The 27,712-nt window shown below is 47.3% G+C and overlaps 1 protein-coding gene across 1 annotated transcript; it reads right to left on the reverse strand.

Moving 5' to 3' along the window:
• Nucleotides 1-23,479: 23,479 nt before the first annotated feature.
• prr35 (proline rich 35) lies at nt 23,480-27,185 on the reverse strand. The gene is made up of 2 exons (XM_088936835.1): nt 25,598-27,185; nt 23,480-25,296 (listed from the first exon to the last, which is right to left on the reverse strand). Exons 1-2 carry the CDS (start codon nt 27,034-27,036, stop codon nt 24,435-24,437), a joined length of 2,301 nt encoding a protein of 766 aa, XP_088792961.1. The 5' UTR covers nt 27,037-27,185; the 3' UTR covers nt 23,480-24,434.
• Between the last annotated feature and the right edge of the window lie 527 nt (nt 27,186-27,712).

Genomic DNA, 27,712 nt, shown 5'->3' on the forward strand with positions numbered 1-27,712 from the left:
ATGTATATGGACCATTTGGGTCTGTACTATATAAAGAGTTTTCAGGGTCATAAAAAATGCGCCTTTAAAAAATAGTCAGGTATTTAGAAGTGGGGTGCACCCCGGAAATCTAGAAAGGCTCACAAGGTGAACAACGTCTCTCAGAGAAAAGTTCCGTGCAGGAACTTCACTTGTCTCACTTCGCAAAGTCCAGGCTGGCTCAATTACTTTTCCACGAACCAATGAATTTGACACAGAAGGGAGATTTCTCAGAGAAAACTCGCTGACTGAACACTTGCCTCACTAGGACAAATTCATATAATAAAGTATCCTTTGCAGTTTACTTCATATTCGATACCGTAATTATTGCGAGGGGCCCGTTTTATTTCTGTGGGATGTTACAACACAGGAACCAACTGAGCGCAGACCCACAGAAGGGCATGAAAAAATCATTCTTCGTCTTCTCTTGCTCCACACCGGAGCTCGCACGCCTCGGGACGCTGGGGGTGCGGGGCGCGCTGTTGGGCTGCGTTATTGGACCGATCACCCACTTCACAAAGTGTGGAGACAGGAATTCATTCACAAAAACGAGTCCCGCGCTGTCCTGTTTCCAGAGCCGAGGGGGCGAACTTTTATACAAGTTAAGCACACAAAATCATCCCTCGTGGGTCTCTCTGGGAGCGGGAAAAAACTGTCTCGGCTCTTTTTATTGATTAAAAGGAGCCGGGAGCCCTGCTCTAAAAGTCAAACTGGGGCTCGTATCCCCCCCTCCCCCAATGAAGACGCCCTCTCTATCCCCAGTCTCCCGCCCCCTCAGAGCTGGGGCTTATGGAGTTCAGCTGTGACCTCTGACCTGGCAGTAATAATTTGATTAAAATGATGGGAGGGATGATTAATGGTGATGGTAGGTGGTGGCGATGCCAGGGGACCTGGGCAGACTGAGTGTGTGTGTGTGGGGGGGAGGCGACAGGCCTGTATTAATAACATTAATGTTATTCATTAATGTTAGCTTAATGAAGAATGTAAACATTAATGAAGCTTCTGTCCCATCAGTAGCGTCGCAGTAGCGTTTTCTCTAGAACCATGAGGTCCGGAGGGCAGAAGGAACAACACTATAATAGAGGTCCTCAGGAATGTCTCTGTAACACTGAAGGACTTCACACGTAGTCCTGGAGGTTCCTAGGGAATTCTGCTGAATTAATTACCTTAATTGGGCTTCATTACAACTGCTTCCAAGTCTTGACTGATTGAGGAGCTTGAATTCCCTCTATAGAATCTGACCAGGCGTGGGGGATAGCATAAACTAAGACAGCCAGGCTCAGCCTCTGTTTATAAAATTCAGCAGCCAGAATCCTGACCAGGTCTAGTGCAAATGTACACATTACTCCTATCCTGGAGTCCTTGCACTGGCTTCCGGTCAAATTCCGTGTAGACTTTAAAATCCTCGTGCTCACCTATAAGGCTCTGCATGGCTTGGCACCTCAGTACCTGTCTGAACTATTATGGCCCTACTCCCCACCTCGCAACCTTCGCTCTTCTAATTCTGCCCTCCTTTCTGTCCCCCAAGCCTGTCTACATTGTATGGGTGACAGGGCCTTCTCCTGTTATGCCCCCAAGCTCTGGAACTCTCTGCCCAAGGATATCAGAGAGTCACCTTCTCTAAACTCCTTCAAATCCAGACTCAAAACCTTCTTCTTTAGAAAAGCCTTTACTGAACTGGTTCCATTCTTCACTCCTCTGCCTTTCTTAGTACCACCATCCACGGTCTCCTCTGTATATTGTAATTGTGTTTTCTCTTGTGTATTCTTCTTATTCATTGTTGTTGTCATTCTGTAAAGCACTTTGAGAAGCCACCTTTAAAGGCGCTATATAAAATACAGTTTATATTATTATTATTATTATTATAATATTATTATAGTTCAGGCACCTTTCTGGGCTCAATCGCTGGTTGATTGGCTTGCCAACCTGGAGCCTCCCCTCTCCTTGCAGACAATTACCCCATCGCGCAACAAATCCACACGAAACAGTGGGAGTTTTTCGCCGTGCTAGGGTTGCGAAGTCTACAATTTGCATTAGGCATGAACTGAAGTCACTGGGCCTTGCCCGTCATTAAACACACCACGCAATTTCCTTGTTTTTCAATCTCATCTGATTTCCAAGTACTTTGGCAGCAGCGAGAACACAAAGCAGCCTCCGTAGGGCTTTCAGAGTCCCCTTGTCTGTAAAAACAACATGGGGGAGATTGCAATATGGGAATTAGAGAGCTTAGAAGGACATAATAGGCTTTGAATAAGTGTCCACTTGTTAATTTCAATCTGACGGGTTACGGGTTTTTTTTCCCCCGAGATCTCAAAGGCTGACGGAGGTAGGCGGCGCAGTTGGTTCTCCTTCCGCGGTTTCTGCCTCCCGAGGAGTGGGATGAAACACTACGCGAGCAACAAGAAGCGAAATGAATTTGATTACCTCGGTGTAACAACACACAGAAGCAACACGCATTTCAGCCCCGCTGGGCACCTTCGCAGGCAGGCTGGAGAACAGGGGCCATTTTGTGATGGGCATGAAAACGAAACCGCCTTCGGACCCAGTGCTGCTTCTCTTTTCCTGCTCTCCCCCTCTCAGACAGAGGCCCCGAGTGTGATTTTCTGTACTGTAACGCAGGGGGCCGATAAATTCAATACAGCACATTACCCTGTGCCATAGAGATGAAAGCCACAGCATACAATAGTCTGAATAACTGAGGGTCTGAGGACCAGCAAGATTGGATACAGCCCTACCCAAGGGAAGAGGGGAGGGGCTGTATGTTTGTTTCTAAATATTTACACCATCGTGGCTGGATGGATGGAAAACATCAGGCTTTTCTGCTTATATAACTTTCCAGAATGACCACTCCGTGCTTCCACACAGTGAGAGTGCTGTAGGAGTCTTTACAGGGCATTACCCAGCTGTATTTGTTGTCTGTTCTTAGTGTTTGCTAGCTAGACTCCTGTGGCTGTGAGATCCCATTAAGTCCCTGACAGGTCTGAGAAAAAGCTCAATAAAAACAAGTGTCGGTTTTCACAGACATCTTTAATAAAAAAAGCCCATAGGGGCTGAGATTACAGATAACCCTTTATGGCAGGCTTGAGTTAGCAGTTACACCACAGTTACGAGTGAGACCAAGACATGACTGTGGTATGTTTGGGTCATTAGGAACATCACATCTGTATTTCAGGGGGAAAACCTGTTTTGCATGATCTGCGGTGAGAGAAGGATTAAATTCCTGGCCCCAGGAACATCCTATCATGCCCATTCAGATGTGTTTTGGGAAACATATCTATTTCTTACAATAATTGTGTCACATATAAACTGGAGAATATAAATATATATTCCCACTTGGGGGCAAGAAGCAAAAGTGTTGTCTGTGGAAAGATTTTATTTCTAAATGGCAGCGTGCAAACATGTTGAAGAGTTGGAGCTTCATTTACAGTACAGCCCCCAAAACAGCAGCCTTGTAATGTTTCACATGTTTATGAAACTGACAAAAGACAGGAAATGTTTGCCTCTTCCTGACATCTTAAACTGCAGTTGTTTTGTCAGTCTATTCAAACTTCAGACCTGGAGTTTTATTGGTGGGACTCATGAATTACAGTGTTTCCAAAACAATAACAATTAGTAGAACATTTATAAACATTTACAACAATAACATTACACAGCTGGTCCTCTCTGGGCAGCCAGGTCTGCCTGCGTCCCCAGTTTCTCTGTCCAGGCTGTGGTCACTGAGTCTGTCCTCTCTGGAGAGGCAGGTCTGCTTGTGTCCAGTTTCTCTGTCCAGGCTGTGGTCCCTGAGTCTGTCCTCTCTGGGCAGCCAGGTCTGCCTGTGTCCCCAGTTTCTCTGCTCAGGCTGTGGTCACTGAGTCTGTCCTGTCTGGAGAGCCAGGTCTGCCTGTGTCCAGTTTCTCTGTCCAGTCCGTGGTCACTGAGTCTGTCCTCTCTGGAGAGCCAGGTCTGCCTGTGTCCAGTTTCTCTGTCCAGGCTGTGGTCACTGAGTCTGTCCTCTCTGGAGAGCCAGGTCTGCTTGTGTCCAGTTTCTCTGTCCAGGCTGTGGTCACTGAGTCTGTCCTCTCTGGAGAGCCAGGTCTGCCTGTGTTCCCAGTTTCTCTGCCCAGGCTGTGGTCACTGATCCTATAATTTGTCAGGGTCTGCTTCTCCTTGTTACATTTCAGACCAGGTGAGATAAGCAGTCAGTGCATTGACCATTTCCATCCTCACATCTGGAGGAAAACATCCACAAACTGATTTTGATTTTTGTTTGCTAATCTACAACTCTCTAGATATGTGCATGCATGAGGACGATTATGTCAGACAAGAAGATGCCGATGTGAAACAGATCTGATTCAGGCCTGTTAAAACCTTTGCTAAACCAGATTATCAGGCCCCTGTCATGTCGTTCTGCTGCCTCTCTGTCTTAGGACCTGTGTGACAGACAGGTCCTGTCAAATACTGTCTGCATCCTGGGATATTGACCATCTGCAGGGTTTCTGAGGACCTCGATTAGCAGCCAGGCCTCTCTTTACGACAGTTTACTGTAGCAGCATTTTCCTACTTTTACAAGTTTTCTTCCTGTGGTTTAATTGTGAATTTTGCATGGTTTCCCATGACCTCACTATGGTTTATTACTGCACATACCCAGACATGTGGTGTGTAACAGTGAGTACTCCAAGGTGCGTGGAAAGGTCACCATAGTATTGAACCCAAGACACCTTGATCACCAAAAGGGAGAAAGTATATGTGCTTCCCATCCCTCCTGTGCCTGTTTCAGCTACCTACGTGTTGCAAACCTTAACAATCAGATTCATGTCAAAGAAGCGAATCCTACTATTCTCTCACCAGACCCAGTAGGTCTAAACAATTTGACACAATTTGTGCTTTGATCAGTCTTTCCCTTTAAGACAAATGATTTGCAAATGCGGTTCTACTTCAGCCACAGTACAATAGTTCACATACAAGTCTCAGGGTGTTAACATTGAAGTGTCAAGATATTCCACCTCATTTGTACCGTAGGTAGACAGAGAAGAGACCTAGTTCTCACATACCCGATTCTCCCATTCCTAATACAGATCCCTTGTTCTGTATCTCTCACCCGGAATAGATAATGGACTGTTTTCTGAAAAAAGCCAGAAGCTCACAGTGTTTATTTACAAAGCAATGTCAGTAAATGAAGTGCTGGGACACTCAACTTGGATACAGCTTTCTCCCGGTTTTTCACTTTTCCGAAGACCGAGTGGAGGAGCTGAAATGCGAGAATAGAACATTTACTTCACTTTTCTATTTGAAATCATTTCGAAATGAATCAAATCGAGACAGTTCTTATGTTTCTATTTGATTTTCAATTTGTGTTCATCTCTTCCAAAGGCTGAATGAGATTTGTAAGTGGAACGGGTCGCAGGCTCATTAGGGAGTTTTCGGGGGGTGTAACAAGCCAGACAGAAGCAGAAGGAACGCATGTCTTTTCCGCGTCAATGGATCGAGACCTGTCTTAGTCAAAAATAAGAGAGCAAGTTCTTAATTAGCAAGTTGCGGATTGACTGCGTATGGCTCTGTGTGGAAGCAATACACTTTAACTACAGTATTTTTGCTACCAAGGTGAAGAGCAAAAAAAATCATCTTAACGATTAAGAGGATCAGTTCCAGATGCCGTTTAGCGCTGATGATTAAGGACCTAATTGGAACAAGAAACTGCAGAGAAGGGGATACTCCAATACCAGCACCGGGCACCACTAGGATACAGCACACCCAGTAACACAGAGGCAGCAAAGATGCCCATACAAAAACCTGATAACACCGATACCATGCACAACAGCATATAAAACAACAGCTCAATTTAGCAGCACAGAATAACAGAGCCAACAATATAAGATGAGCCTAGGAGTCTGTTGCTGCACTAGTTCAGGCACTGTGGGTGTCCAAAAAAGCAACACTCTGTACTACTGAAGGGGTTTCACAACTATTTAGGTTCTTATATAAAAAAAAAGCTTTTAAAAGATTTGATAATCAGAACGTTGCTGAAAGGTGACCTGATTTAATATTATTTGCTTTATAGGGAATCTGGCTCCTGAGTCCTGCTATCTGGATTATTTCCATATTTTGGCCAAGGTTTTAAAGAGGGGTTTCAGCCATTCTCGAAACAATTTGCTCAATTCTAAGGAGAGGCGATGTGGGCCTACACAAAGGAAAACAAATCAGTTCCTCTTCTAGAAAGAAGAGACTTGGTGAACCATCCAGCTTGTCTGTTGCTGTACAGTAATTAATTTCAAAGCAGAAAGCCAAATAACAGGGTTAGTTTTAAAAGTGACAATATATAAAGTCCTGCGCTACAAATAATACCAGGTGCTAGGTTAGGTTTAGTGCTGTTGTCAACTCACAGCTTCTGTGGAAAACAAGCAGGCCAATAACATGTTTCAGCAATGGAGAGCACAGAGGCAGAAGAGGCAGCTCCGTTTCCCTCCAAAAGTTACCTAGACAAAGCCCTGAGCCCCCACCGCAGGTGCGGGGCCAGCTGTTGAACTCCAGGAGGTGGGCGGGGTCGCCTCTGAACAAGAACAGGCCCCATCTGTGCCTGCCGCACCAGGGCATTATCTCTCCGTGACATATAGTCAGCACTCTTAGAACCCCCTTCCACCCCCCCCTCCCCTCCACCATTCCCCAGTCCTCTCCTGAAAAAAAACAACAACCAACCCAACACCCACGCCATTCTCCGATTGGTCGGCGCCCCTGAACTCCCGCCTCCCTGCCACAAGCCACGCCTCCTCTGCATGCTCCCTCCCCCTCCTGAAGGGCGGGGGGGAATGAGGGGGGGCTAGCTGGCATTGTACTCGCTGCATTGCGCTTCAGCAGGGGTCAGACTTGGTTGGATAAAACATGATTAACACCCCACCACCACCCCCCCTTGGCTTCTACCTCACACACACACACTTTCTCCCCAGACAATAACGTGCTGAGACAATGGACACATGCCGATGGAGCCCCCCTTGTCCATATGTTGCCGTCTTGGCCAGGCATTTTGAGCCTGGAGGGAGGGACGCCTCTGGTGGCTCTGCCCTTCACAACTCCATTGGAGATTCAGGGTTATTCCAGAACTGACATTCCAGTGACTCTGCCGGACAATTCCCCGATATATGAATTTTATCTGGGCGTCTTCTTTTGGGGGGTGCTGGGGAATTAACCCCAAGTCTCGCGATTTTCGTTCCGAATTCCTGACCATTTTGCTACCGTGAGAGAAAAATTAAAATCTTGTTCATGCTGTTGGGAAATAACAAATTAGAATGCGTTATTTCTAAATTGGGCTGTTTAGGAACAATCCCTCAAGGGGACAGCGAGAGTCACAGCCCGCAATCTGGAGAAAAGGAGGAACACTTTATCTCCTTTAGTCACTACTAATAAACTTCATGTAGGCCAGTTCCACTAGGATCCCAAGAGCAAGTGTCACAGCCAGGAAATCCAAGATTTAATGGAACAGGTGAAGGTTTGCTCCATGCTGGGAAGAAACAACGTTTTGGCTGTGGAGCCTTTTCCAGGTGTTCCTTTGCAGCCTATACGCACGCTGACGCAGCTCCCAGCTTGAACGAAAGACTTAGTCCAACATTCTGGATGGAATCAATATTTAGCTCACAGCTTCTTCAGATGGGTTCATTTTAAGCAGGAGTTCAGTGCAACAGAATAGAGTTTTTGAGCTGGCCAGGATGTTTTTCTGCCATGAAGCCTTTTCCCTGTGGTTATGGAAAAGAGGCAAGGCTTTAGAAACTGGTGGGTAAATATCCAGTTTGGGTAATAATGATAATTGCTTACACTTATATAGCGCTTTTCTGGACACTCCACTCAAAGCGCTTTACAGGTAATGGGGACTCCCCTCCACCACCACCAGTGTGCAGCCCCACCTGGATGATGCGACAGCAGCCATAGTGCACCAGAACGCTCCCCACACACCAGCTCTCAGTGGGGAGGAGAACAGAGTGATGAAGCTAGTTCATAGAGGGGGGTTATTAGGATGCCATGATTGGTAAGGGCCAATGGGAAATTTGGCCAGGACGCCGGGGTTACACCCCTACTCTTTTCAAGAAACACCTAGGGATTTTTAATGACCACAGAGAGTCAGGACCTCGGTTTTACGTCTCGTGGTTTAGCATTAGAATAGTTTAAAGCACATCATGTCGATTGACGTAATTCAACTGGTGTTTACCCCTCGTTTACATTTCGGAGTGAAAGTGCCCAGGGTCTACGAACACCAAAATCTGTCCCTGGCACACAGACAAACGTCGCGTCAGTGCTCACAGACCTCTTGTACTCATGTGCTCGCTGGACACTGAGACCAGAAAGCCTGCGAGGTACTGCGGCTGAAGTCACAAGTGTTCTGACAGAAATTTGTCCGGCTGCCCAGAGGGGAGAAGAAAGAGGAGACGGTGATCTGGAGACTGGATAATCCATCCCGGAAAAAAAAATTGTTTCCAACCTGAAAATGTGCAAGCCTAACCAAAGAGTTCAACTGACAGAGCTGCTGTTCTGGCACAAAAAATGAACAATAAAAAAATAAAGTGTCTTTCAACAAATTGGAAATGGGCAGGCCGACTAAAACATTTTTTTTTTAGATGGGTGAATTCACTTACCTTTCAGTTTTGAAACCATATTTTTAAAAATGAAAAAAAAAAGTGTATGTGACTAACCTGTTACCCTTTTCAGCTGTGGTGGGCACGCTGTGGCCTCTGAGTAACCCCACGATACACTTGAGAAGATCTTGAGAGAGGCTGAAAATGGAATAAATGTCAAATGTGGTTACACTGGCAAAGCTTTCTGAGAGTTTTTGTCATCAGGCACATTTACACATAGGCTGTGTGGTCCTTATATTTTTTCGGTTTGCTACTTAGAATCAGATTCTCATCCTGGAAACGGGAACAAAAAAGAAAGAAAAGAAAAAAAAAGTGGAAACATTTGCGGTCTTCGTTGCTCATTATCACGACATGTGCCTGATGAAACCTATACAGGGCACGACGGTCTTGTACTTAAGTTGAAAATAAACTCTCGGAAATGTGTGATAAAATCCTGCCCCATTAATTCCTCCTTTCTTTATTTGGTAATCCGAACCTGTAGTAATTTGAAAAAGGAGGGGTATTTTTGTCAAAAGAATTTTATGCCCCTCAGTTTTTCAATTTTCTTCTTCCCCCTGCTCCATTACACAAAAGCTGCCTTCTACAAAGCAAATAAGCCTCTGCCCGGACAATGTACAGGCTCTGGCACAGGCGAAAGTGAAACTAACTTGGCGGGCTGAAAAGAGCTCTATCCTCTGTCTGACAGCCGGTCCAGCCATCAGTCTTTGGGGATGAATGCTTTGGTGTTGTGGATGAGGAGAGCAGCCCTCAACAATACCAAAACAGGGACAAAGATATGATTTCATTATCAAGCTTTTGAGAGGTTACAGAACCTGACCTCGTGACCTCCTGACCTCTGCCCTGACATCACATGACCCTGCAACACCAAGTCCAGGCTTTGCCAGTAGGGGTTTGGCATGCAAGGTTATTGTGGCCCAACTGTTGGTCCATGATATTTTCCATTCACTTTTTCGGCTGATTGTCCCAGAGACAAGCGCATGGCTGAGCGAAAAGGACACAGCCCTAACGCCTGGCATTGTGGTGCTATGTGAGCCCCCCGCTGTTTGAATATGGAAAAATTCAAATTCTCCTCTGCTGCCATTCCCCAGTGGGAATTCATTGCAAAGCTGGATCCAAATCAGATATTTTTCAGATGACCCTATATAATACAGGGACTCGTCAATGAGCTTTGCATCAATGTCTGACAGTGCTTGAAGTGGAAATAGAGTTGCCTGCCTCCCATTTAAAAAAAGTTTAGTCCAATATTTGACAGAAACAGGCGTGTTTCTGAGTTTAACACTATGTAAAAATAACAAGAAGCCCTTTCTTTGGCTATTGACTGTAAAGATGGAAATTTGCCTCACTTTGTCTTGTTTTTATCCTGATGAATGAAAGAACACCTGGTCCCTCATCTCAGTCAGAGAGGGCTCTGAATTTGTCTTGGGAGCATCAGAATTAGTTGAGGGGAAATGAGCTCAGGAATTTGTTTTTATTATCAGCTTAACTCTACGTATTAATGTACAGGACTAATAAGCACCACATATTAGAAAGTTCAGTATCTCGGATTATAAGCAGGTGCTGTATGTTTGCAATCTAACCCTACGGGCCTCATCAGGCCTGTACATGGTGGAGTTATTAGGGACTTTATCAGGATTGGGTTCATATGCAAAAAAAACCCTGAAAAGCCTGATTTGCTTGTAGAGTGCACAGGACAGTACCAGCCCAGTTCAAACACTGGCAGCTGCTACTGCAAAGTCACTGACAACAGGACAGGCCAGGATGCAATTGTATATGAATGTGTGGTTGGGAATGGGATTAGTTCATGGATTGGGATATGTTAGTTTATGGATAAGGTCTGAAATATATCAAGGCGCTCAGATCTAGGGCTCCCATGTGGATCGGCAAAGTGCAGACGCTTGTTCCAAAGGCAGCATTGCACATGTGGGTCTGAGGTATGCGACCAACAGAATGGGACCTAAGACTTCCCCAGTGGCAGAGCACAACTGACTGACGTCAGGGAGAGACCGCACCTCCTCTAGCTGGCGCTAACTCACCTGTCAGGTACCGCGGAGCTGTGCAGTGAGCCAAAAATCTGACACATGTAAATAACTGTGAAAGGTTCTCGTCCACCTGGGTCCCGTGCAGATGTGACCGCCGCGGTTCCGCGCGGGCTCGTGCCCCTGCCGCTCCGCCCTGCTGGTGTCCGTCCCGCAACACCTGGGGGCGCGAACCCGGGTCTCCGGCGTAACGCAACAGGGAACCAGCCGAGCGAGCTAAAGGAGACCTCCCCCAGCCCGGGCGGCTGAGGTCCCTGCTACGCGCAGGGAGGGGCGATGACGTCACAGCGCTGACACTAGCTCCGCTACACAGATCGGTGAAAGAGGGGCACAGAAAGAACTGAAGATTCCAACCTGGTCAGGCAGGAAGAAAAAAAAACTGATTATTTCATTGCAAAAAGATGCTCAGATCTTATTCCTATACAGTCCCCAGCAATGTGCCACAGCCATAAATGGAATGAAAGCACCACCACAAATGACACTGGAAATACCTCTTCAGATTGCAGCCCTGTGAAGAGGAAAACCTATATTCCCGTTCAACATTTATTAGGTGTAAAACAAGGCTGTTTTGGGCTGATTAACTGCTGTGGGGTTTTTGATAGCAGCACGTAACATGAGCATCAGAATTGACTTTTCCCCTCTTCAGCTTGTCTTGTTCATTCAAACCAAACTATGGACTTATCAAAAAGACTCCTAGGCTTACAGTATATTTTACTGTCGGTTTGTAGTCCTCTTGATCATGTTGTGAAAGGAAGGCTCTATCTGTACGCGTGCCTGGCATTTTATTAAGTCGGGTCGTGTGTTTGGGTTCTGAGACCCAACCCCCACCCTTCTATGACCTCCTGTCTCGTCTGGTGTAGTCAGGGGCTAAACCTCAGAGTCTCACGTGACACACGTAGGAGCAGCATTGTGGGTAGTCTCAGGTCGGAGTGCATAGATTCAATCAGCGTGTCTCGGCTCCCCTGCAAATTGCTTATTCTCGCTGTCCCTCCCACCCCCCACCTCCACTCATCACCTCCCCCAACCCCAGCTCATCCATCAGGCCTGTCATCAAGCACAGCTCCCTGTGTCAGGGCCTTAACCCCTGACCTGCCACACTGCGATCTTTCAGAGCTGAGCGCGCAAGGGGGAGATACACCAAACAAGACAGCACAGCACGGCGAAGGAGACTAGACTCTTCTGGGGGCGACGGCCCCAAGCCTTTCTTACCCAGACAGCTTTCTTGTAATGGGCCCCAGCTTTGAGACGATTGAGGCTGAAAGAGAAACAAAAGGGACACATTCAACTTCCCCAAAACAATTTTGGAATGATCGAGGTGTCCTGCAGGATTCATTGAGATCCACTGGGGAGAATGGCATAAACACCAGGATACCATTTTAAATTCTTGCGCTAAGACCTAAGTTGGTAGGAGAGTAAAATTCACCTACTGCACACGTTTCAGCTCTGTCTGTCAGTCTATGCATCACATTTTCAATTTTCAACATAAATTGATCATTACCACAGCCTGCATCAAATAACTGCATGTGGCAATGCCCTCCAATTAGATATGGAGCATTTTTGTTTTGTTTTGCATTCAAAGCTGCAGTGCATAGTCCTAAACTATTTCAGGAAAGTGTCTGTTAAAATTCAGTCTCATTCAAATATTTTTTTTTCCTCCCAGCTGAAAGAGGAGCTCACATCAAGCTTGCACTTTTTCCATTCCACTCTAATGCAATTTTGTGATACAACCAGCTCCTTAATAGCTATAATGACCTACAGTGATCCTGCTGATTGTCAATTAAGCAACTAAGAAGCTTGTTGCAGCATAACAGTGCAATACAGTGGACTGGATGGGCTGCAAGTTCAGTACATGTCTATACAATGGCTGACAACTCATGCAGATTCATCAGCTTTTCTCACTATCCTTTACATGGCCACTCTCAGCTGATTGGAACACTAATTGTGAGCCAACAAGGAGGTGTTTGCTGAAAGGAAGTGATCCATCAGTTCCATCACACCTCCAGTGTAGAGATAGAGATGAGTGAAGGATGCAAACATGAAACAACAGCTCCCAGGTTTAGAAAATTGCCACGATTGACTATATCTGACTACAAACCCATATGTCATCATTGTTAGTAAAACTCACCCATAGCATTTTGCTTGAACTAAAGATATCAGCAATGACTGACAGAAGGCTACAGTCTATGAGGCTATCAAGGACTAACTAACTTTCAGAGTCAATCAATCTGGACATATCACCAAGAATAAAGTACCACTGTAGTGCTGTATACAACGCTCCCTGTTTAAAGCCTTTTTATAACGCAGGAAATGAAATATTTTGCAGCAGGTGACACCGTTATGATGGCCAAGTTAATAGATCTCTGGAATTATTGAGTATCTGGAGACTGAGCGCTGTGTGTGAGAGTATACGAAAAGATAGTGTAGATCCACGCATCTTCTCCTGTAGGCATGAGATCTGAGGTGTTGTGAGTTAGCTTGTTTCCTGTGCAGCATCCTTTTTTTTAAAAGGTAAGTTATGAAGTGAAAACAATGGAGTGGCTTCCCATAATCATTATCTCAGGGGAGCTCCTTTGACAGACTGCGGACTTGGAATATGTTCAAAGGGGAGCCAAACACATTCAAAGCTGAAGGCACATTCGGAGCGTGCTATGGACATCATATAAACTGCCTGTGTCTTAACTGAGCGTGTCTGGTGCTATTTTGAAGACTAAAATGTTTTAACTTGTAACGTGGCTTCTGATGTTTACAGCATTAATAATCGTTGGGTTTCGGAGTTCTGGCCCTTGGCCTGGGAGGAACCTCTGGGAGGTTTGTTTCCCAGGGGAAGGGAGATGAGTGGCGGAATGGTGCGCCCCGCCTGCTGTCCCCCCCTCCCTCCTCCCCCGCCTCTGGCAGGAAGCCGCAATCAGGCAATGGAGGGGAGCTGGTGACCCCAGGGCAGGGCTGCACCTCCTGAGGACACACTGGGCCTGTTCCGCTCGACTTCCTCTTCTCAAACGTGCAGGGTCCCCTCTCCTCCCTGCTTCACTGGTCACTTATCTGCACAAGTCCCATGCATAGCCAGCTCTGGCTGAAAACGCCCCTAATTCCGTCCGCTCTGAAGAGCTCGAGCTGTTCCCCTGATTAAAAAAGCACAACTAAGCATTCTCGTTGCTACACGAAGAGGTCTCAGTTCTAAATGCACACGTTCGTCCTCAACACGCGTGTGAATATACCATTCCTCTTTAAAACAAAATGGCAGCTGATGATCCATCCAAGAAGCCTTTGTCTCTGAACAGGCAATGCCTGAAAAGTCCCCTAGTGAAGCAGCAACTTCACTAGATCCCATTTTTTCACCCCTGTGTACTGCTGTGGTCTATCCTGTGGGGGTTTGAATTAATTATATTTATTTTACCTGAATTCCTACACAATCCCATTAAAAAAGATGGAGGGGCTGTAGGGGATAGAAAGACATAGCGGATCAGCATTATTTTTTGTTGGCAAAGTACACAAAATCACAATATTGAAACTGATTATCATTGCCCAACCTCAAGACATTATTGGGCTTGGTTAGGGGAAAGTCTCCTGTTCAGGCTATTCTATGAAAGAGTATTGCTGAAAACTAAGGCCCACGGTGTTTTGGTGGAAAATGTAAACTTCAGGACAAAAAGGGGCTCTTGGGTGAAACCTGCAAGAATTGTAATGTGAACGGATTTCTGTGGAACTGTACGACTGCTTGCCTTGAACGTTATAGAGCTGGCTAAAAGTTTTCCTGCGCTCCTGATATGATGTGCCAGCAAAATTCTTCAGTTTAAGCCTGATGAATTTCATTCAGCTTCAACTACCCTCCCCATCACAAAGCACAAGACCAGAGCTTACTGGAAGTTAAGTGGACAGGTTTATGACTGGTGGTTAAGCTGAAGTTTTTATTTGATGGACGCACTAGAAGGGTCAGCTGTAGCATAATTTCATGCATCTAAAAACCTGTTATTACTGCAAACCCTGATTTTCGATACCGAAGCCTCTCTTGTTTCACAAGGAACACTGATTTCCCCACCAAAATGAAGTCTCCGCAGACAAGCAAATTTCCCAGCTCCTACAGTAGTTTTCTCCTCACTTCAGCCAGTCCTGGAACGGCCAGGGAAAGAGCAAGGCTTGTTAATCCTGTCCACACGTCCTGCATCAGCACACTCATCCTCCTGGATGACAGTGCTTCAGCTTGAACAACATGGCAGGGCCAGCCTGTTCCATGCTCCTGCAACCCTATGGGTAAAGAAATCTTGCTCTAAGAATATATACACTTTGATATTTGCTCCATCCATCCATTTTCTAAGCAACAGACTCAAGGCAGGGTACAATCTGGATGGGACGCCAGTCCATCGGAGGGCAGACACACAGATACAAACATGCACACCCGGGTCAGGTTTCCCAGAAGACAATTAACCCACCAGTATGTCTTGGACCGTGTGAGGAAACTGGAGCACCTGGAGGAAACCCACGCAAACACAGAGAGAACATGCAAACTCCACACAGACAGCACCCCAGATCTAGAACTGACCTCAAGGCCCCAGTGCTATGAGACAGCAATGCTGACCACAGTGTAGTGGTGCCCTGCTTCATAGAGATATGAAGGCACTGAGGAATGCAGGCACCACTAACAAACTGCAAATATGAAAAATTTGAAAAGGGCGTCTGTAAAAGGAAAAAGGGCACTTTTCTGCGTTCTCTCCTCTTGGCTTGCTTCTGTGCAGGTTTTTGAAGTCTGCTCTTGCTGACCCAAGGGGAGGGGCAGCAGGAAGAGGACAGGAAGAAGGCTGTGGGCTGGAGTTTAACCCTTTCACCTGCGAGTCACTTCCAGGTCCCCGCCAGGCTGTACGTCTCTCCCAAAGATTCCGCGCTGGAAACTCAGTAGAGCTGCAGCCCGGTGTGTGACGTCCTGTCACAGCCTGAGGAACGGAGGGAGCCCGTCTCACAACAGGGTTTTTTTGTGATGTATGTGAATGTCTGATGATGTGTTTGTACTGTAAATGTCTCTAAATGTTGTGTTATTTGATCTGCTTTGGCAGCACTGCAATTCATCGGTCATGGCAGTGAACCTCTTGGAGTTTCAATCTGAGAACGTTCAATCTGCAGCCTCAACTGTTGGGTGTGAGCCCCAACAAACCCAGGCAAAGTACAACAAGTCACCCTTCATAATAATTCACATCAAGTTCCATGACTTCACGCTTCTATTAAAGCTCAAATTCTGATTGATGGCTAACTTTGTATTTTTCTAGAATGTATTTAAAGCTAGTGTTTTTTTTTGTCACCACGTGGTCTGTATTTTCTATCCTTTCCTACAGCCGCCGGGGGCTTAGGAGTTAATGTCCTTTAACGGATCCCTTTTAACATGCTTTGCTAATGCTCTGAATGAAACTTGCATTCCCAACGCGCAGACAATCCGGAATGGGCTTGGAAAAAAAACAAATCTCAGTCTGGAAATGGCAGGTATTGAGCAACATTACAGAAGCTTGGGCTGCACTTCCTGTGTTGCCACGGTTACCTGAAGCTAGGCCAAGGCCTACAAGTTTGGGCCTAGGAGACGGGCTAGCAGTGGCCGCTCAGCAGTACGGCTGTGACCTGCTGCCTTAGCAACACATGAAAGAGAGACGGGGAAGGGCACAGAGGGGAGAACTTGGGCAAACACAGCTGGTTCCAGGGCCCAGTTGGTCCCTGTTGAGCAAGTCTGAGATAATATCTTGGTGTTTGCTCAAGGGATGGATCTTAATCCGTTAATGTGGCTGAATGCTTATCTGAGCTTGCCCAACACATTCTCTCATCCTAGTGAACAACTCCCCCCCCCCCCGCAGTTTTTTTTTTGGCCTTGATTTTCTATCTGAGATTCAGCATAAAATGTGAGTTACTCACAATCTCTGCAATGATATTCTGTAAAAGCCTTTCTACCATGTTTGGTCATTAGATTCTGGATATATTTAATGTAATTAAATCGCCTCTTTGTCGCTCCCCACACTTCTGCATTAACAGCACCTTTTGGAAAAAAAACTCCCTGGAACTCTGGGATATCAGAAAGCCAGTTTCCACTGTATAAATTTCAGAACAATGAAAAATTGTTTATGTACCATGTAGCTGCATACTTTACACACAAATGCCGTAGATAATACGCTATTTCAGGCTCATAGTTAAAAGTTTCTTTCGTTGTAAATGAGCAATTTAAAAGATATATTACCTAAATCTTGATAGACGTTGTGTTACCAGTATGTTATCAGTATGGTTACTGGGAACACCAAGAGGTGAGGCCCTTTGGATGAAACATTAAACTGTCCTGAGCGCTGGATCACTAAACATCACATGACACTTTTCAAAAGAGTAGAAGGGATACACTGAGGTCATGGATAAATTCCACTCTGGACTTGTATTGTCTTGAAATTTCCCCCTCAATGTTGAAGTGACTGCCCACTCATCCATCTGATCTGCTTTGTAGTGGGGACGTCCAGTAGGTGCAGAATCAACAACTGCATAGTTTGGGTTACTTTGTTTTGCCATTGCACAGAAGAATAGATCCATTTCGGGATTTCCATTCTCCAGGATACTGTATCTTTAGGACTTCACATTCACATTTCATTGTCTGAACAAAATGGGTAATAACATATCCAGCACCGGTAACAACAGCTTGTAAAAATCAGAAATTGGGCAAACCAGGCAGCAAGGACAAGACATGTCTCATTTCCAGCATCGGGTCATGACCACTTCTCAACACACTTTGTGATATGATACACTTTCTTTATGTTAAATTGTGTCAAATCCTGTTCAGTCCATTTCCTTCAGTCTTATTGTACTTATTTTTTTCTGTTTGACTCTTTTGAATATTCTGTATGTTTTTGAAACTACCAATACCACAAGGCACAAACGCAGGTAGTTGCGTTTCGGCTGAATAACAGCCTCACCAGAGCTGTAACCGAAATAAGGTACTCTGTTTCCACCTTGTGGGCAAACCCTGGAATTACACCATCCCGATATGCGGCGGATCCTGTACGGTGTACACCGATGTTTTCTCTCAGCTATTCTGATTGTATCAATAGTGCATCGTCGTCCACACTGTCATACAATCGCAGGCGAACAAAAACGATAGATATCGTTCAAACATAGCAAATCGTAGTACTGCTACACTTAGTAATCCAGAACATTTTGTATTCAGAGAAATACACTCACTGGCCAAATAAGTATTAGAAACCTCCAGTCACATGAACCAGAGCATCAATGTACCAGGCAATGTGCGATTGGGATGAGATAAAATAACAAACATTAAATTTGAATTTGAATCGTTGCTTTCTGTTATTCAGCGGGACTCAACACCATCTGCGTGTTTATAGAGTTATGTTCGGAATTATCCAGAAAATGTCCCAAGGATGTCACACTAAATCAGTGCAGGTTACAGCCAGGGAATTGTGGGACTGTATCACCGAAGCTATGATTTGTTAGCTCTGAGGACTAGTCTGTCCCGTCTGCGCGCCGATGGTCCTCCCATCTACCTGGGGGAGGGATCAGGCCTGGGGGCTTTCCTCTAGTGTCGGTCGCCCCGGTAACAGAACACTTTGACGCAGCCGTCGGGGGGGTCAGCCACGTAGACCCGCCCTCGCTCACAGCAGGCCAGACCGGCCGGCTTCCGCAGCCCCTCGGTCACCACGGCGACCGGCTCTCCGCGGGGGGGGAAGAGAACCACGTTGCGCTCCTGCTCGTCCGCCACCAGCACGTTCCCCCCCGGGTCCGCGGCCACGCCGGCCGGGTTCCCGAAACGGAAGGCGTGCGTCTCGCCGAGAGAGTGGAGGAGCCGGTGCCGGGGGCCGTAGAGCTTCACGTCGCCGCATTCCTCGCTGACCGCGAAGCCCCCGTCGGGGGTGCCGCAGACGTAGCGAGGGCCGGACAGCCCCGTCACGGAGCGGACGCTCAGGAGCCTGAAGCTCGGGTCCACTCCGAATACGTGCACCTTCCCCGGCTGGTAGTCGGCGACCAGCAGCCTCCCGAAACCGTCCACGGCCACCCCCCTGGGGGAGGCGAAGTCTCCCAGGCTCACCCACTCCCCCTGGCCGGATCTGGAGTGCGGGTTGAAGACCCTCACCTTCCCCCCGGGGAGGTCGACAGCTGCCACCATCCCGGCCCGGGTCAGGGTGACGTCCTCGGGCAGGAACAGCCCCTCCCGGGTGGCGCACTCCAGCTCCCGCACGCGCCTCCCCGCGCCCGTCAGGACGCTGATGCGGGCCTCCTCCCTGCCGCACACGTACGCCGTCCCGTCGGCTGCCACGTGGACGGCCCAGGGGGACGCCGGCCCCCCCGCCAGCCGGCCCGCCGGCCCGTTCTGCCGCAGCCGGAGCCGGGTCTCCAGGTTGTCCAGCTGCTGGCACAGCCGGGCGGCGCTCTGGCTGAGCTGGCGCACCTCCTCCTGGGTCACCATGCCCATGCCCCTCTGGAGGCTGAGCAGGGGGGCGGCGCGCTGCAGGGTGCCCTCGGCTTTGGCCTGGATGCCCCTCAAGGCCCGCAGGAGGCGCTCCTTGCGCTGACTGACCTCCAGAGAGTAGTCCATAGCTTTCTGCGCAGCCTGCAAGGGTCACAGAGCCTTGTGGAAGTGAGCTGAATGGCAAAGCTTAGAGAGGTATAGAAAAGCAGCATACGAGCCACTAATTGAAATCATGGTTAATTACTCCCCGGATGTCTATAGTGTATCACAGATATGCCATCAAATGCTGGGTTTCTGCCTGAGTCTACGCTTAAGTCTCTACATTGGTTGCCTATAAAGTGACCTATTCAATACAAGATCTTGTTACTGACCTTCAAGGCTCGAAACAACCTGGCTCCATCATACACCTCTGAACTCCTCCATGTTTACACTCCGTTCAGTTGAGGCTGTTCCTCTACCCATTGTCCCCAGGACTAAATCATGGACTGGTGGTGACCATGCGTTCTCTGTCGCTGCTCCAGTGTTGTGGACGGACCTTCCTCAGTCTTTCCGAGTGACAACTTCTTTAACTCTCTTCAAATCTAAACTTAACACTTTAAACCTCTTTACCAAGATCTACGTCTAATTGCCTACAGTCAACTTGTAGAAACCTATATGCTCTTGTTTTTTTTTTGTCCACTTACTTTTCTGGTCTTTTTCTTTATTCATGATGCAAAGCATCCTTGGATTTGGAAAAGCGCTTTAGAAATAAAAGTTATTATTATCATTACTGAGTGAGCAATCACACACTATGGTAAGGGTGTCGGATACAACACAGGACACAAGGAGACCTCTGCACCAAATGCATTAAAGAATGTGAATGAGAATCACATAAATATGACTCACTCAAGCATCAGATAAAGGAATGGAAATTTCAAGGCAACAGTAGAGGACACGTTAGATTTTACTTGAACTTCAAGGTTTTGTTGATCCTTTGAAAAGAATACTAAAGAAGCCACTATATTTTCTAATGATCAGCCTTCCTTAAAGAGATTCTAATATCCCTATAGATCCACACAGTGAAAATGCTCCAGCCTTACCTGCTGTGTGCTGTTGTGTGCAGTGTTGCTCTGTGTTCTGTGATTCCCTGTATCCAGGTGCACTGGCTTCTTCCTCTTCGAACAGCGTTGAGGTTGTGATGGAGACAGGGACAAACGCTATCACAGGCAGGGCTGGGACAACACTGTTATCGCCCTGTGAGCACTCTCTGACTGCTCCACACGCACGATCCCTGCTATCTAAAAAGGAAGGAAATAATAATAATTGTTTACACTTCTATAGTGCTTTTCTGGACACTCCACTCTAAGCGCTTTACAGGTAATGGGGACTCCCCTCCACCACCACCAGTGTGCAGCCCCACCTGGATGATGTGATGGCAGCCATAGTGCGCCAGAACGCTCCCCACACATCAGCTATCAGTGGGGAGGAGAACAGAGTGATGAAGCCAGTTCATAGATGGGGATTATTAGGAGGCCATGATTGGTAAAGACCGGGGGGAAATTTGGCCAGGACACCAAGGTAACACCCCTACTCTTTTCGAGAAACGCCCTGGGATTTTTAATGACCACAGAGTTGCTTATTGTGCAATGATTGCTTATTGAGAGTTTCCTCCTCCAGCTGCCTTTGTGTTGACTTGGGAGCAAGATGACCTTCAGAAAAGTAATAGAAGTTGCACATGCAGTAAGAGGCCACCACATCCTGAGCCTCTGCTGCTGTGAGTTCATTAGTATCTCTGCCTTAAGGCCAGCTCAAGTAACACCATGACAATAATATGACTGTCTGTCCCAATAGAATAAATAATACGCAGAATATAAAATGCATTACTCTAACAACAGAGGAACCTTTATATTTTCTTATGGTACCAGCTAGTGAGGTACTTCATTCACTCTTCATTCAGGACAGGACATACCAGGGGGCAGATTTAGCAATTTGTGCCGGTCTCGTGCTTCACTTACATAACCACAGAGCACTCTAGCAAAAGATTCAAAACAACAGTTTACTGGGATTGTCCAAGCGGCAGCTCATCAGTGGTGGAGCATGTTGGTATAGGGTGGGCATGTCATCAAGGACTCTCCTAGTTTGTGACAGTGCAGCAGCTTGTGAAAATTGCCCGCAGCGCAGCGAGAGAGGCGTGTCGCTACTCCAGTTGGTGCTAACCCTCCTGTCGGGTGCTATGGAGCAGTCAAAGGCGCTCATTCTTCCTGTGTGGCAACAGGAGGCATGGATGGAAATCTTAGCGTTACACCACCTGTGGTGGTAAATTCCGCCGGTTTACTGTAAACAAATAATTGGCGATTCCAAAAAACGTGGCTTCCTCCAGAATTATCCGTCCTGTGGCGCGCTGCATGATGTCACTTCCTTTTCTCAGCACCAACCTAACACAAATGCGTTTTGGGAGGATGGCACTATCGACAGGCTGTTTCCACTTCTGTGAAGCCCTACAGTTCTCTGTGGCAAAGACAAGCCCGTTAATTTATTGCAGCTGTGCATTCGTGTCTATATAAGATGAGCCTATTACGTAATCAAACCCTGTTTCTGGGTACAGTAAAAACAGGCTGACTGCATGATTTCTATCTTTGCAGCTCCGATCTGAAACCACCCGCAACATTGTGGCCCGTAAATCTTCCTTCAACGTTTCTAAGATTCACAGTGAACATTATTCTCCTCCTACCAATAAATAAACCCTGAGAGCTTTGTGTTTCGAGGAGGGTATTCTCTAAACCTGTGAAATGCACTGTCCACAAATACCCAACTGCCTGCTTCTGCCACACGTTAACAGACAGCCGTTTCTCCCATCCTTGCTGTGGGCTTGGAAATATGGATGTGGACATGAACTCACTTGCCACAGACTGGTGGCTGACCTTTCCCACGCTGGAAGCCCCGATGAGGCCTGGCGTTTGGACTTGGGGCCAGTTGCGACGGGCCTGGAGTTGCAAAGGCGACAGCCGGCCCTGGATGACTGGAGAGGTGCTGCTCTGGGCTCTGACCTTTGTGGGAGCAATCGACTGAGCGACAGGTAAAGGAAACAGACATTTAGCTCAGGGACTAATTTCACCTTTACTAAGGTAACTGTCCCGTGTCAGTCCTTATCACCTAAGAGCTTCAGCACAATGCCACTCTCCATTAGATGACCTCTTTCTGACTTCGTGTCCTGCTGGTCTTTTCCTTGTGACATTCTCACTTACCCTGTGCAGCACATACAGCTAGAAGGAATTGATCAAACTTCGTTAAATACACACAGGAAATGCAAAGTCCTACGTTTTAGATGCTGTCAATGGGATTCTTATAATTGTCTGGTGCTTTTATCCAAAGAGTCTTACAGTGATTGATTGCAATTGCCTATTTTTTATATACAACTTTTACTTTCCATGCACTATGGTATTTAAGGGACTATTAGTTTTGAAACCACATATCTAGGTTTATTGTTTTTTTTAGACATTTAAATAAATATTCTCATGGTATTCGAAGGGCTTGTAATGTGCAATTATGGCTCACGAAGGACATGATTGTACATTACGCTACATGAAAAACTCAACATAAAACAAAGTTTGATTGATCTCTTAAGAAATAAATTGGATCAAGATCAGTCTGTCTGTCCTGCATTATTTTAATACCTTTATTTAATTGATTTTCTCGTTTTAACCTACTCATAAACTATGTGAGTGACTAGCAAGTTAGACCTCTGCACCATGCTGGGCCCTTATAGGCTTGCAATGTCAGTGATGTTGGTGAGAGACTTGAGATTCCTCCAATCAGTGCTGAATCTCATACAAGGGGCTGTGCTGCTTGTGACATATTAAAAGATGATAGGCTTGAGTCTGCTTATACTTCCTCATTCTCCCCCGTGTGCGGTGACAGTGTCCGCAGCTATGACCTGACCCATGAAAAACACTGGCTAGCTATTTTGCATCGGGTGGGCGTAACAAAAAAATATTTGGCAGTTCTAAATTTATAAAAAAATAATTTGTAGGCATCGATCTTTTTGGGATTGATCTGAAATAAAACTGAAATTACTGTTCCCTATTCAGTCAGTCGTACAAAGTAGTTTACTCAGTTTAGTTTTGGTCGAGACAAGGGGGATCAAAAACAAGCAAAAACTCCTGCCGTTCAATGTCCCCACGCGATCATTACATGCAGGTTTTAACATCCTTGTTTTACACACATTCTGAGCAGCTTCATTTAAAATGAATTTGATAAATACACGACTCTTGCACAACCCTGCATAGTGAATAAGCTCCGTATTATAGCCTGTATGTATGTCTCAAAGTTGCCATTTGTGATTTGTAAAAGGCACAGTCAAGGTGGTAAAAATACAGCATGTAAAAACCTCAAATCAGACGGATTTGTGCTTTCAATTCTTTTTAATTTCAAGGAAGTACAAAAGCTTGTCTCTGAAAGATTGTCTGCACGCTCCTGGGTCATACATCCAGGTCAGGAGTTCAAGGGTGACCCTCTTAGATTTACTTTATACAGATCAAACACTGTGTGAATGTATATACAAGTTAAGCTTTTTAACGAAGGTAAAGGAATCGTGGTCATTGCCTACTCATCCCAGACGTCCTGGAAAGAAATCACGTGTTTTTCAGCTGGAATCTTGCATCAGTGTTTTTTCCATTGTCTAGGACCTAACAGGTATGGTAATATGGCTATTTAATGTTTGAGTAGCCTGACTTTGATTTAGTCTTTTATTACATCAGAATTACACACAGCAACACTATTGTGTGAGACAGAAAACCCTTTTCCATTTCATGCTGCAGGTACTGAATGAGTGCTCAGCATGAAAAGGTGGTAATGGAGGGACTTTGATCAGGAAATGCTTAGTTATGCCCGTGTGTGCGGGTTGTCTTCTGGCATCTGCAATATCAACAGGCATGATCGGTTTCGGCTACTTTCCCCCCATGAGAAAGATACAGAAATCTCAAATCAATAACAGCAGCTTATGGAGTTTCTAAGTACCCCAGATACAGTACACTGACTACTCAGCTAGTATGTCCTTGCTAAGAAGTCTTGCATGGTCGTTGTGGAGCAATGTTCATCGCATGAATCTCTGACATGTCTTGAGAGAGTCTCTGAAATTCTGTATGTAGATCAATACTCTTGATCACAGAAACCATGTAGAGCAGCACATCAAATAGTCATGACAAAGTCCAGCGACTACGACCAGAACATGGACTACAGTTGCAGTGAATGGGCTGCTGTAACCACGATTCTTCCTTACCACCTCCTTTGTTCAGCTGTTTTTCTGAGCTGGATCCCTCCAAGCGGGGAGATGGGTGGCTGATGTCAACCAGTCTGCAGGAAAAACAGCTGTTAGGGGTCGCTGGGTGTGAGAGGGCTGGGAGGTGGCAGCATCTCCCCGGGGTGATCTTTGGATGAGGGCCTCTTCAGTGTCTTGGCACTAGAGGTAAAGTCGGTGAAGACCAAGGGAGCCGACCGACCATCCGGACACAGGAGCACACTGGAGTCTGCCTCGCATTTGGTCGTCCTGCTGGGCCACAGGGCCTCGACAGGGGACGGCCGGATGCCCAGACCACTGGGGGACACCACCTCCGTCTTGACCACAGCGCCCGGATGTGTGTCACCCAGCTCAGAGTGGCTGATCTTGATCATGACATCTTCAGCCTGGCAGCAGCTTTCCTGGGACAGGAGTTTTCTGCCCAGTGTGACTCCCTCCTCCTCCTCCTCCTCCTCCTCCCCCTCCTCTTCCGTCTCCCCCAGGACGCTTCCTTTGCCTTCTGAACACTGACCTTCTCCCCCACTGCCAACCACTTTGCAGTCTAGAGCCTTCTTGACCGAGAGGTCCAGGGGTCCTTCATGCTGCCTGGTGGTCTTCTCCAGTGCCTGATGGATGTGTGACAGCTCACTGCGAATTTTACAGAGGTGGTCCCTCAGGTAGCGCTGGCCAGGGCTGTCCTCCTTCGCCAGGTGAGAGATCTTGCGATCAGCTTCCTGGTACTCCTGCAGGGCCTTGGAGAGGTCACCTAATAGCCCGGCTGCCGCATCCGACTCCTCCTGCCTCCCTGAATATCTGTCCTTGACTTTCCCAGGCTTCAGAGGGGATGATGGCTCTAGCAGGAGGCCTCTGGACTTTTGTCCCTCTGATGGACACTTTCTGCTGTCTGAGAGCCATTCCCCTGCAGGCCTGGTTTGCAGAAGAGAGGTGCGAAAGGTGCTGAAAAAGAATGCAACAGCACAAAAGAGGGTTGGAGAGCAGAGCCTTTAAAGACCACTGAAATACAGCACCAGCTCAGAATCAAAGAAGCAAAACAAACTGTGACTGGCATCTGAATAATATGCCAGCTTTTTCTCTCAGTGAAGTTCAGCACTCTTCTGCCTGTGAGATCCAGGTATACATCCTATACTTTTCATTAACCTGTCCATACTGAAAAAGAAATCTGATCGAGAAGGGAAGCCTAATGTCGTTTTAGAAACATGCTGCATGGTAACACAGATTCAAGCTCTCTAATACCCACCTGCCATGAAAGAGGAGTTTTTCGGTTCCTGCAGCGAGAGATGGGGCACCGTGCGTGTTCTTGAGAAGGTCTCGTGTGCTTCCCAGAAAAGGCTTCTTCTCCTGGGGGCCTTCCTGATTCTCCGGGGGCACCCCGGTCCTCTTGGCGTTCTGTTCTCTTAGCGAGGGGACATCCTTGTGGCTCCAAAACCCCATCTTGTTGTCCTTGCCTGCAGTTAGGTGGGACTTCTCTTCTGCTGCCCCGTAGCCAGGCTCAGCTGACCCTGCAACCTGCTGGTGGGTGGCCCACAGGGCTGGGGGAGCCCCATTAGCACTGGGGCGCAAGGCGGGGACCTTCCACAGGCCAACCTTGGGCGCGTAGCTCGCTTGCACCTTAGGCTCCAGCCCAGCTGGGGACTGTCGTCCGGGCTTGACTCCCTTGCCGGAGTCTTGCGTGGCCGCGAACGCATGTTCGCAGAGCAGGGGGTAGTAGAAGCGAGGGGACAGGACGGACCTTTCCGCGGGGGGCACGGACCCGGAAGGAGGGTGCATGAGCTGTGCAGCGGATGCGAGGAAAGGGAGCTGGGCAAGCTGGGCGTGGGCCGGGGTTGCTCCAGGCACTGGGGGGTTGATGTATGAAAACAGGCCTGGGCTTAGTGGGTAACTGACACCCAGGACTGAGAGATTCAGAGCAGGGGGTTCCTGGCATTCTGCAAAGGGTTGCACGGGTGGGTAGCAGGACATAGAGCCGCCATCCGCGAGTGAACCTTCTGCATTTGCCTTCCTGTGGCTGGTTGCCAGCAGACGCCATTGCTCTGAGAGGAGGCTGGGACCAGTCAGGCAGGTCTTAGAAAGTTTATAGTGCTTCAACTTAGCCTCTACCTCTACCGCCCTGGCGTTGAGGAGCTGGTCTTCAAGGGAGAAGACATCTGTGATAACAAAATCGGCCTCTGTTTGTTTGGGCCTCTTCGTAGTGTTTCGGGGTCCGTTGTCAGTCTGGTCTCTGGCCTCTTTGGTGGGCAGGGTTTCCTTTAGTCCCTCCCCTTGCCCTCTCTCCCTGTCGATTGGATCCTCACCTTCCTCTGGCTCCTCCCCCCCAGAGGGGACCTCTGACTGCGCGGCTTTTGATTGGTCCACAGGAGCTGGGGCGGACTCCACCTCCTCACGACCTGACCCTCGGAGGCGTGCCCCCGGCTGTAGAGGTCGAAGTTCAGGGTGTAGGAGATTGCCCTTTTTGTAGGGCCATTCAGACTCAATGAGCAGGGAGAGGGAGTTCTTGCACAGGCTGTACTTCATGTGGTTGTACAGGTGGGACTTCTCCATGCATGTGAAGGGACACTGGAAGCATTTATAGTTATAGGGCTTGCCCCACGGTCGTGGGATGTAGTGCGGCTTTTTGGGCTTGCGTTCCTTGTGTTTATACACTGAGCTAACCTTGCAGGTCAAGTCTTCCTTTGACATGGTGGTGAAGGGAGATCTAGAAAATCTAGAATTTCGAGAAGGGACTAAACTGAACGATCTCAATAAGCCGACATACAGCGCGTCAGGTTGAATATTTTGTCGAGATCAGATTTTTCCTTGCACAGCTGGTGCTGGTGCTGTTCAACAGTTCTGTGTTCTGCGTGGGGCCCTTGATTCTCCTTAAGGAACTCGGTCCTGACCAGGCTGTCAAAAAAAGGAAGAGAATTTCAATCACACCATGAAACACCCGCACCTCTCAATTTTCAGTAACCACTTTACCTTGGTGGTGATAAAGCTCAGTTATAGAGGTATCAGTCACAGGCAGATGAGTGCGCAGCTCGTTTAACGTCAAGTCATTTTGAAAGCCGTCGAAAGGGCTTCGATAATTATGGAAGAGCAAGAGCGAAAAAAAAAATCTTTGCAGAAAAATAAGAAAAACAGGGGCGCAGAGAGAGCGACAGACTAAGTCAGGCAGGACAGGAGGTGGTGTGGGAGTGTGTCTCCTTGCTTGAGCGTGTGTCTGGTTGAGTACAGTTGCTACTAACCTATCTGCAGGGCGGTCTGCGCCGATGTGTTCTCACTGTACCTGCCAGAACTAATTATTTCCAGTGCTGTACCAGGCGCTAGCAGAGCTCAGGGCTGGGTTTCCAAGCGGGCAGCCCTTGGGGGCCCTGCA

This window comes from Atractosteus spatula, chromosome 18, assembly GCF_055471065.1.
Source record: "Atractosteus spatula isolate fAtrSpa1 chromosome 18, fAtrSpa1.hap1, whole genome shotgun sequence".
Taxonomy (NCBI): domain Eukaryota; kingdom Metazoa; phylum Chordata; class Actinopteri; order Semionotiformes; family Lepisosteidae; genus Atractosteus; species Atractosteus spatula.

Excerpts from the sequence above, each read along its gene's own strand:
- prr35 (XM_088936835.1), bottom strand. The coding sequence starts at position 27,036 with ATGTCAAAGGAAGACTTGACCTGCAAGGTTAGCTCAGTGTATAAACAC. Across the intron at positions 25,297-25,597 it reads AAACTCCTCTTTCATGGCAG|CACCTTTCGCACCTCTCTTC; the intron begins GTGGGTATTAGA and ends ATTCTTTTTCAG.